We start from the raw sequence: 12037 nt of genomic DNA, 5'->3' as shown, positions 1-12037 counted from the left end.
GCAATTCAAATTCACTCAACAGTTCAGGTCTCAGGCAGGACAAATAGATGTGAATTCATTATAAATGAAACAATTCCTTCCTGGTACATTGATAACATTGGTTAAACAGTGCACTGCTCCCAAAGCAGATGCAATCTTGAGAAGCTCCTGCAAATGACTGAATGTGATCATCATATCTCACTCTATAGTCTTCCCATAACATCTGAAGCGGAGCATAACTTGTTTGTTACTGAAGCTTGAGATACTACTGCACTGCCGAAAAGTTCCAAAGACCCCTATTTTGGTCCTAATTCTCTAAGGGAAGCAAGGTCACGCAATAAAGGCCTAATCTAGTGGGTAGAGAAGGATTAGGAACTCAGTCACAGCAGGATACAATCAAATAACAGCGCAATAAGGTCAATGTTCAGGAGCTACAGTTTAGGAAACACATCTCAATTTACACCACAGGTTAAAATAGTAGTCAAATGATGATGTGCAAAGCAATCACCAAATTCAAAGTATCTTATAGGGCCAAGGTATGACCAGTACTTGCCGATGCTACACAGTGTTTTTCAGCCACATCCAGTGAGGGTTAGACTGCGCTCCTGTTTACTTAAACCGCCTCTAATGTGCATCAAAGGGGATGCTGCAGAAACTGTGTCTGCACGTTTCCAGTCAAATAGCTGTCAATTGGATTAATAAGAACGTAATTTTGAATCAAAGGCAGGGATTAAATTAACTTTTCTGATGCTTCCAGCTGTCAGGGGCTCTTATCTCAAAGAAAGTCACCCCTTGAAAAGGCTATTAAGTGAAAAGGGAGGTTATCATAACGTCCTTGTGGAAACGATGCATAATTGGTGCAAGGAGCCCCTGAAGTCTACAGGATTCTGTCTTTACTAGGGGAATTGGGGTGGAGGTTCCCAAGGTAATGCCTGATTCTTATGTCCATGCACCCACACCACCAAAACAAAAGTTCAATTTGCCAAACGTAGGACAACAAAAGGTAGGCGTGAAAGTGGCCACAGCAGGTCAGCTTGCTGACCAAGCAGGTCCTTATTGTTCACGTTTTAATTTGTTGGGTCACAATGGGCAGATGATCCTTGGATTTTATTTCAAGCCATTCACTAAAGAGATCTGATGGCCGTCCTGTCTGGTCTAAAGTCAGGTATAGGACCTCAATGCAGGGCAGTCCACCTACTCTGGTTCCTCAAGGGCATAGATTATGAAATGGCTCAGTATTTCTAAGTCTAGTTCTTACCTCACGGGTCTCAGCAAAAGAAGGTCCTGCAAATGGACTGCTCAATCCTCATTACAATTGCAGAAATAGGTTAATAATTCGAAGGGAAACCAAAGTAGTGGCTTCGGGTGGCCGTATGTATCCAACTTTGTAGAAACTGAAGGGAAAATCGTCCAATCAAGGGCATGGAGTTTTTGAAACTCAGGTGGCTGCTAAGTTGATTCAAATGACAACTTGGTTGGCTTTCTCCAGATCAAACTTAGAGAAAGAAGACAGAGCACCAAATGATCTGGGAGGTATCCTGGGTCCATACATCACAAACAGTCATTTGTCAAAACTCTCTCTGCTCACCTTGGTTCTGTTTACATCCGGAGGTGGGTTAGTGGGTGCAGGTGTCCTGCCCTTGGGGAGTCCTAGCGCCCACAGCTGCTAAAAAAAAACAATAATGGAAGGGGAATCCAGAGTTTCAGAATCCAGGCATGGCAGTACCATAACACTGAGATTTTGTGTTAGAAGGCAGACACAATGCCTTTTGCTCACCTTGATGACACTACTTTTTAAGGCCACAGCGTCCGTCATGCTGTCGCTACCATAGAAGAGCATCCCCTACTTTACAGTTTTATTAACCTTTAGTGCACGGTCACTTACACAAATAGTCGTGAATGCCAAGGCTACAGTCCAATAAGCATTTGCCTATCTGACGTCTCTCACAGGTGGGAAGGCAATGCTGAAAGGCAATATGAGGAGTTGTCCTGCAGCATACAGTGCGGAATGGCAAGCATCTCTACCAACACTGCTGCCTGGCGAAGAGCATGAGAACAGCCAGAAGTTTCCCCAACGTTCCACACTCACAGATAGTCGTGGGTTAGGAAGTCAGCAAGTTATTCACCACAAGACAATCAAAGACCTGAAGGGGAGGCATTCTGTTGGTGGTAGTGTTTAATTTGAGAAAAGATAAGTGCCGGGCCCTTGTCAGGAGGCCACTGCAGCTTGCCCCTCCCATTATTATTATTATTACTATGCATCACACTTTTCCAAGTCTGAAATTCGGGCAATTCCAGGCCCCCACAGCAATAAGAATGTCTTGTGAGTCAGGTATTAGTCATTTTCAAGATATTTTGAATTAACAAACAACTGTTGTTGTGCTACGCTCTAAATTATACAAACAGCACCACCATGTGGCAGACTATCATAAGAGTCAGTGTTGACAATTAAGCGCCGGCACCGTTTACCGGAACCGACCAGCTCAAATTAAGCACAGTTAAAGATCCCTACTGAATGAAAAAACACGAGCAATGTCTCTTATCTAAATCCCAAGGAAATCACAGCCAAGAGTAAGAATATCAAGGGAGTGTAGCTAATCGCAAATCCCACACCCAGATATCCTATCAAAGTAACCATGCAGAAAAAGAGGTACAGAGAAACCGTAAAAGATCCAAACCTATGGAAGAAGTCATACTGAAACAGGGACGGCTCTGAACATTTTGTTACATTAGGTGCATCATTGGGCAGTCTAGCATAATGTCAAAGATAATGGAACTAGCTAGGATGGGCATTAAGAAATGATATCCAATTTGCCAAAAATAACAAACCTCTTAACTACATCCCCCAACCTGCCTTTCTTCATCGTTATCATATAAGGTCTCAGTCACCATGGCATTCTAAAAAAGACACAGCGAACCCCGATATAGCAGAGGCTAGTACTCTGTTAACGGAAGTAACCTTGGGAAAAAAACACGTGGTGAGCCTTTCAGTGGCCTGGCACTGGAAGTACATGTGCATGGAAGATCAGCGATCCATCAAAATTAACCCTGGGTGGAAAACTACGCTACGCTCGCAGAGTGTGTGTAGTTTGCACAAGTACGCGCTACGCGAATCGCACGTTGCACAGTGCAAAAACGTGTAGCATAGCAGGCATTTTTTGCTCGCTCGCGGTCCTCAACGTCAAGCTGGCGACCACAAGCAAGCAAAATCAACATCCCGGTGAGACTTTTTCCTCGTTCGGGATCGGCAACATCAAGTTGCCGATCGCGAGCCTGGAAAATAAACCAGCCGGCGAGATTCCCAACTCGGGGAGGTCAGGTTTCTCATTGCGAGCGGTCGCGTATGCTCGCGACCACTCGCCATGAGAAACTACCAGTCCGCTTTGAGAAAGCTGCTGCTCGAGTACAAATCTACTCGAGCGGCAGAAAACGACCGCTTGCACTGTGCATGATGATGTTCTAAATGATTGCACAGTGCGGACAAGCATTCGGCACAGTGCAATCATTGCGAACAGCATTTCCCTACCGCACTACGCAGTTCGCGTAGCGTGTGTAGTGCGGAGTGCACTTCGCGTAGCTACGCGTAGTGCTACTACGCAAACTACGCCCAGGGTTAATCAAAATACACAAAATGGAGACAAGAAACTCCAGGCGACCTCTGGACGAAGTACTTTGAACACAGAGTCCATCGTAAGATAAGAAAAAAAAGCATGTAAAAAAACTCTCTGCCCCCACTCGTTCCTCGATATTTATAAACCACCACCACATATAAAAGGCATCTATAAACAAGAGACAACACGCTTAGTGAGTTGGAAACTTTCCAGTTGCAAACTAAATACTCAAATTTCAAGACAATCGCTAAGTGGATGCAAAAATCTGTTCTCAGATAAACAACAATGCCAGATAATATAGTTTTAGATAAATCAGTTAATTCATACAAAATGAAAAAAAGAGGCCAGTCAACAAAAATAGTGTACTTCCCGTGGTCACGTAAATGCACAAACGGGCATAAAGGCATGCTGAAATGACTAAACGAGAAATGTAATCATCAAGAAGTGGAGCCCGCCACGCTCGCCCCCACCCTCCTCTGGCCTTGTTAGTGCCAGGCGCAATTATGGGAAAGGATGCCCTCATCTCTCGGAGTGCCCTCTCCAGGAGGGGAATGCACCCATCAACCATCTATGGACAGCTGCTCTGCTTCCTGCCGCCTTCACATCAGCCTTAAAACTGCATAAACTTCAGCAATCAAGTTGAAACTGGTCCAATAAGGTCAGAGCCAGGTACATTTTCAGGATAACCACAGACTTAATTAATTATTGGCATTTAGATTCATAGTATGTAAACAAACCTAACGTGGATATCCGCAAATCTTTCAAGCATCATGTTTCCGTGCACCAAAGTAGGGCAATCCTTCTCTGGAACATGGGTTAACGAAATTACTAGTACAGAGAGATACAGGGATCAGGATAATGCTTTTCTAAGCCCAGAGGGAAGTTGGAATGGCCTTCAGATACAAGGGGTTGGGCAAAAAACAATCACACATTAAATAAAATGACTGAAAGGCAAAGTATAAGCTAGGCAGTAAGTCTGGTTTTATAACAGACAGGAAAATGGACAGCCACGATGGGTCTGGTCGGCTTCAGCAGACATGTATAACTTGATATCCTTTTAACTTACCACAGCATCGAGGAAATTAATGCAACACTCAAACTCTGGCCTTGTCTCACAGAACAGGCGGAAGAGAAGTCTTCCGATCGGCTGCTTATCACATAAATTGTAGTAGTTTCTCTCTGCAAATGCAAAAGGGCAGACAGGGAACGGTGAGCACAAACATTGAAATTTTAGCAAAAAGCAACAGAGGCAGAATGATGATCACAATTCTGATATTTGTATTTTCTCTGAAACATCGATGTGACTTTCGGTACATTTCAATCAATGTCTATCCCAAAATACACATTGCTTCACAATTATATGTAAAAATAGATCCCTATTTAATGTATCCAACGACTTCTATGCTGACATATACTGCAGTGTCTTAAAATAATTGAAGAGAAAAACAAAGCGATAACAGTTACTAAATAGAAAACAAATCGGACGTGAGCTGTGGAATTTTCACAATCATGTTAGTTATACTTAGGTCTGTGTTTCCATAGGAAATGACTTTTTTGGTTCGCCAATAACTTTGGCACTGTTTGAAGAATTATCAAACTACTTTCCAAAATTATTCTTTTTTTTGGCTAGTTTTTTCGAGGACAGTTTGGGGTGATCCATCAAGTGGGGGAAGAGAAAAAGGGAAGGGGGTCCCAAAACAAAATCCCCATGTATTTTTTTACAAACTTTTTAAGGGAGCGCTACCACAAAAACCGCTGAATGGAATTGCATCAAATTTGGTAGGAAGCTAGATTGTGGTCAAGAAAAGAATAGTGCTTGTTGTGATTTGGTGTAAATATGCTAAGCAGTTTTTGGGAAATTAAGGATCAAAATAGCTCGACAGTTGGGTAAGTATCCATCCATAAGCCATTTACAGTCCTGGGGTGTTCTAGCCCCAATGTCCAGGTTATCACTTGGGTGTGTGGTCTGAGATTGTGATCAATCCAACGGTAGTGTTCACAACCCACTGATAAAGGCCCCTAATCATCATAACATATTGACTGCCAGAATATGATCTGTGTTCATGGGAGAAATGATATTTTTTCTCATTTTCTCATATCATGTGTCTTCTTCCAAACATCAAGCAAATACAGACCTACAAAATATTCAAGCAAATCTGGCACAACATCCCCGAGATCTGTCCAGTTCCACATGCATTACCAAGTTAAAATCCCCCGCAATAACTATTTCCCCTCAGCATAGCCCGCCACCAGTCCCATAATAATAATAAGGTGAGTCTATTCTGATCTTCTTTATGTGCACAAATCACCAACAGGTATCGGCCCTGCCTATACACCACTTTGTTCTGTGCTGTCAACTTAACCCTTTTAGGTGTCAATAAGGCAACTCCACATTTTAAATTTGGCGTTGGGAAGTGTGATATAGTCGTGGAAATAATCTATTCATGTTTCTATTCATGTTCTGACCATGAAGGGTGTTTCTTGCAATGCAGCCAAGTGCACACTATCTTTGATAATCTGATAGGAAATAAAATTGCGTGCCTTCACAGGATGGGGCAGTTTTAGCCTCAAGAACGTATAAGGTAATTTGCCCCTAACAAAGTCCAATTTGTCAATAAAGCAAACAGCATAATCAATTAAATAAGCCTTCTTCAGTCAACATAAAAGTTAGAAACCATGAAGGTTTATTAAAATGTCAAGTGCATTACAGAAGGCAAAATATAGTTAGTAGCAAAATCAGCTAAAACGCTTGTAGGGAATTACCATACCAAAATTATCAGAATTAATATAGGTCATTTGCATGAGACGGACTGACCTGGGTCTAGTCTCTCCGAGAAAGCAACTCAGTGGCTCGCTTCCACAGTGAGCCTTTTTAATGAGAAAAAGGCAAAGTTGAAACCACGTAGTCAGCATAAAATAAACAAACTGTTGCAAAGCTCAATCAATCATAATACAGAATTAAATGCAACAATACTAAGAACCATCCCCCTAAAAAAAAAAAAAAATTAGACCTCTCTGGACCTATTGTCATCGATGTGACAGTACACGTCGAGTTACACAAAAAACAACAGTAGGCTCATATCCTACTGATATATAGAGATAGGAAAGTCCTTGAACAGTTGCATTTGGAAGGAAAGATTTCTCCGGAGTTCAACGAGAACAGCATGTCAACACAAAGCATTTCATTAGTGCACATTTTGCTACAGGCGATGGGAGGAGAAATGAAACCAAAACATGGCTTCTTTTGAGATTCAAGATGAAGTCAGGCCTAAATTGAGCCTACTTTAGCCAAGCTAAGGAAATACGTTTTTCTACAGTGCAGTGTTTTCGTTATTAATGCAAAACATTAATGTAACTAAGCACACATTTATTAACACTGTCCAATGAAAGACAGAATCAGATCGCTTTGCAGAAAGGGTGATTACAGACGTGTTACTTTGGGCTCTTAAAACTAGTTTCCATAACTTTTAGCAATGAACATTTTCAAAATTCAACCTATCGCAAGTTAAGGTTTTATTGAGATTTCATGTGCACTTGTTGTATCACCTATATTTTGTTTTAAATGAGTAAAACAACCTTGTAAGCTTCAAAAGTAGTGTTCAGACAGCACAAAAACATCAAGAAACTCATGTAATTATCTAATAACTTTTCACCTACAAAAGGTAAAATAACAAAAAAATTAATATAACAAACAACTAAAATGAAAATGGACAATCAAGACCGGTCTTAAAACCCTTGACGAACTCGCAAGGAAGGATATGGTTCAAATTAAGGAAGAAGATTATTCCATATTTCGGGAGTCAAAATCAGTGAGTGCTTGAGGTATGTTTTTTGAGAAATGGCAGATTAACATAGCCAGGAGGATAGTGGGCTCTTTGGAATGGCAACAACCATCACCACTAATCCCCACACCTCCTGTCTCTGTATCTCAATACAGAACAGGTAGATCAGTCCTCTGGGAAGGGTGGGGGGGCAGGTGAAGAGAGAATACACTGAAACCTCTGTGGGATCTCAGTCTTGGTGGAATTTAGCTGCTAGGGTCTGGGCACAGCTTCTTGGTCAGCTAAAAACCTATGAGCTGCAGCAGAGCCAGTGTATATTTTGTTGGTAGGAAGCACAGACGAAGAACTCCCAGAAACCAGTTAAGAGGAAGAAAGGTAAAACAGCAAAATATCCCATGGCAGCAGAGTTGAATCTGTTATACTTAACATTAAAATGAACATATATACGATTATGTTGCACATCCCTACACATGTACCTAGGCACCAAGCACCTCTGAATACCACCCTATCCAAATATACCCTTCCTCCCCAACAGTTTATAATAAGAATTAATAGTAATATGCTAAATAGAGGAAACTGTGTTCCACCTCTGTAGGACAATGTACAGTCCAGAAAAAACAATGCAGCTACACCTTTCCCTTGCTACGATCTGAATTTTCATGGCAAACTTCCGTCCCAGGCCATAAATGATCCATGAAAAACCTTCAAAACATTCCATATTTAGCACTATCTAATGGCCTCATTCCTCAGCCGACAAAGTACATGGCCATCATTCCTTCAGCTATGTCCCAGAGGATCCAGGTATTAATTCCCTCACCAACCGCTTGAAAATATGAAATCCTACTCACTCCGGCTTTCTAAATTGAAGCTACAAAACCAGAGGTAGGATAAGAACCTGCAAAATCCCCACTATCTTAACATCCTCTACAAATGACTCCTACACCTTTAATCCTCACCCTCTATTCCCCCTAGTTACAGTTTCAATCAAGTATACATTTCCCACTCCTTCCCCTTCACCACACAAATGAACGCAAATTATCAAAATCCACATGGTATTTTATTTAAAAATTCTCAATTTGGACCATCCTTTCTTTCAAGACCGGTTATCACCGCCTGATAGTTTGTATGAATAATGATGAATCTGCATGTGATGAGTCTGAGACTATTCAATCATCAGACCTTCCTCAACCTTTTGCCATGTAAGGAGTGACCTGCTTAAGTTAAAAAACAAGACCACGGAGACCAACTATCTAAATCTGGTTACCGTTTTACTGAGGGCATTGACTACAAGCTTAATTACTTTTCTCTTCGTTAAGGAGCTTTGAGACAAACGCTGCAGCATGATGATCCTGTCCATTCAGAAGAGAAGTGGTGAGGCCTTTCTCGCTTCTCTTATAATCAGTTTCTTATGCTGGAAAGACATAATCTTGGGTAATGTATCCCTTTTTCCCTCTTTACCATCTCTTCTTTTTAGACACATCATCAGAGCCCTTTCTGTACACACTGTTCATCCTCGTCCAATTGAAGAATTAGAGCTATAATCATTGAAACACAGAACATTATGCCTGTGCCTGCTGCCCTCTCTGTAACATTATAAATCTGAATAGTGTCCCTGTGAAATCTTTGTTTCATGTCCTCGCACCTGAGTGTAGTGTTTCAATGTACTACTCAACAGTTTGGATCCTGGATGCACTACATGAGGCAGACAAGATAGCGTAGATACAATACCTGCAAGACTGTCTGACGTTTTCCTTTTCCTCATTCATGTCGGTCTTTCACTCCCTCTGTAGATCCTGTGAGCATACTTTTAGGGCAGCTTTTGTGAGTGAGGCATCATCATCTTTTGTTGCCACCCCGCCTGACCCAATCTGACACGTCTACCTCAGTCACACTTGAATAGGGTAGCCCTCTGAATGGGGAAATACTCAAATAGTTCTGCTGCCTTAATTTGCACCAGCACTATATACAAATGTGTTTAACATCGTCCGTTATGATCTCAGCAGGATCTTATCTAAAAAAAATAACCAGAATCAACGTACTTTTGTCACGCCGTGGCAGCAGTAACAGACAGTGCAGGAGATTCCCAAGCGAAAATCTCATTGCAGGGCTCACACGCCCCTTTTCACAGAATATACTGAGGCTAGTCTCAGGGTCCAAGCAACCAACTTGGGAATGCCAGGAAATAAGAATATGCCAAAATGTGTCCAGGCCTCGTTCCAAGGATTATTTCATTCAATTTCTCCAAAGGACCTACGAGTCACCATCACTCAAGATAAATAACCCATCGCAGGGCTCCATAAAGAAAGGGCAAGTGAATCATTTGCAGCGGACCACATATGTCAAGGGAGTGCCCTCATTTTTAGGCCCAACACTTATGGGTCTCTCTCTGTAGGACTTACATGTCAATTTCCATTGGGTTGCCAATTATTGGTCACAAAATCCCTGTCCTCGGCGTCTTCAACCTGAATATTCCATCAGCCATCAAAGTACACAAGAGCTCGGCACTGGTCTCCCCACAACTTTGAGTCTCAGCAGCCTTCTTCCCTCTCCAGTCAGTCACCAGAGACTAAAAAGGTTTTGTGCTGAATTCTGATCAGTCTAGCAGTAGCCTCTTGACTTCCCTGCAACGGCCTGAGAGGGTTAGCAGGAAGACCCCCAACAGACTGACCAAATTACAGAGGGAGGTGACAGATTCACTCTTCATCAACAATCGCATCTCTCTGAGAATCAAATGCTGACCACCTCAAAATCTATGAGAAGAAAGCAACCTTGACGGGCCAGGCCCACAAAGCAGAAAGGGTGATTACAGGCGTGTTGCAGTGGACTCTTAAAACTAGTTTCCATAACTTTTAGCTGTGAACATTTTCAAAATTCAACCTATCGCAAGGAAAGGTGTTTTTTGAGATTTCATTTGCTCTTGTTCTATCGCCTATATTTTTTGTAAAATGTGTAACACAACCTTGCAAGTTTCAAAGCAATGTGCACACAACGCAAAAACATAAAGAAACCCATGTATCAAACATTTCACCTACACTTTTTTTTTTTTTTTTTTTTAGAAATGGCACATTGACATAGCCTGGAGGATACTGGAAAGGGAGCAATCCTCACCACTAATCCGCACACCTCCATTATCTGTAACTTAATACAGAACAGGTGGGTAGGGGAGTGGGTGGAAGGTGGGGGTGGAGAGAGAGAATACACTAAACCTATGTGTGGCCTTAGTCTTGGTGAAATGGACCTGCTAGGTCTGGGCACAGCTTCTTGGTCAGCTAGAAACCTAGTACCTTCAGCAGAGCCAGTGTAAAATGTTCGGGTAGAAAGGGTGCACGAAGAACTCCCAGAAACCAGTTAAGAAGAAGCAAGGCAAAACAGCTAAATATCCCATAGGAACCAAGGAGGGAGAAACACAAAGTGAAAGGACATGAGGATTGGTGTAACAACTGCCACATTAAAGCAGACAAGACACAGAAGCAGGACTGCTGAAGTCACATCATGCATGCACTGCTGCCTCGTGTAATCCGAAGTCGAGCTCTGCAATCCAGAAGAGATGGGATGCTCAGGGAATTGCTGTAGTGCCACAGCCTTCACAAACCAGCACATGGAGGATGCCAGGTAGCGAAGCAGTGTACTGTTCCCATGCATGATTACTGCTGTGAACGTGCCTCTCCTTTCTTTGCAGGGAGACTGCTCCCTTGGCCCCAACTGCTGTAGCCCTTTGACAGAGGGTATTTCCTTCTCTAGCAATCCCATCCTAAAACAAAGGCTTGAGCTGAGATATGCCAATGTGCCCAAGCTACTTTGGGCTTTAACACTTTACTCTGCACTGCCTGCCAATGTAGCTAGTTTAATAGTGGTAGGACAGCAAAGGACAGGGATACAAGACTGAACGTGCAGACAACCCTTAGGAATGGCTTATGAGAATTGACAGAGCAAGGGATACTTCTGGTACTCAGCAAACGTGGGTCGAGTCACACACATAAACCTTTGGTTCTGATTCAGTAGGAAATCTATTAAGGCAATCAGTTGCCATTACTAATAGCTTTCATGCACAATGTGTCCAAGAAATACTATTTGGTGGATGATGAGTAAAGCTTGAGGAAGTTTGGGCAACAGCTGCACATGTCAAGCTGACAACACATCAGCAACCTCCAACGACCCCAAGGACGGTCAATGTTCCAAATGCACAATCCAAGACGCAGTAGTGTTTGCGATTCCTATGACTCCACTAGGCACTGTTCAGGCTAGGCAAACTGCTCCAAAAGGCTGTGTAGAAGTTTGAAATTAAAGAGAGTGAGCTATGCAGAAAAAGGGTCACCAAAGGAGCAGCAATACTGTTCCGCAGAATTAGCAATGTAACTCCTATTTCTGTGCTGTAACTATTACCAGCAGGACATAACCGCCTCTAGTTGAGGTACTGGGTTTTAAGAACCGGTACAGAACCGGTAACCCAGCGGTGCCAGGGGATCAACACACCAGAGACCTCGGGTTCTCCTGAGTCAGACCGACAGAAACTTCAGAGTCTTTCAGGTGAAGTCAAAGATTCGTTTATTGGCTGCAACCAAGGTGACAGGGTCCTAGAAGTACGATACAAGTATATTCAGGAGACTGCACACTTTCACAAAGTCAGGCTTCTTTTCTTATACCCAATATTCAGCCTTGAGCAAT

General features: G+C 42.5%; 1 protein-coding gene across 3 annotated transcripts in view; it reads right to left on the bottom strand.

Annotated features, from left to right (window-relative positions):
• GRK5 (G protein-coupled receptor kinase 5) overlaps positions 1-12037 on the bottom strand; it is a 648325-nt gene that overhangs the window by 318175 nt on the left and 318113 nt on the right. For all 3 annotated transcript variants that reach the window (XM_078643914.1, XM_078643917.1, XM_078643915.1), the window contains exon 3: positions 4657-4769. In XM_078643914.1, coding sequence (XP_078500040.1) covers positions 4657-4769 — 113 coding nt within the window. The remainder of the gene's footprint in view (positions 1-4656; positions 4770-12037) is intronic.

Source organism: Lissotriton helveticus, chromosome 5_1 (assembly GCF_964261635.1).
Source record: "Lissotriton helveticus chromosome 5_1, aLisHel1.1, whole genome shotgun sequence".
Taxonomy (NCBI): Eukaryota; Metazoa; Chordata; class Amphibia; order Caudata; family Salamandridae; genus Lissotriton; species Lissotriton helveticus.
The sequence above is the reverse complement of the archived record's forward strand: the minus strand, read 5'-3'. Positions and strand labels throughout refer to the sequence as shown.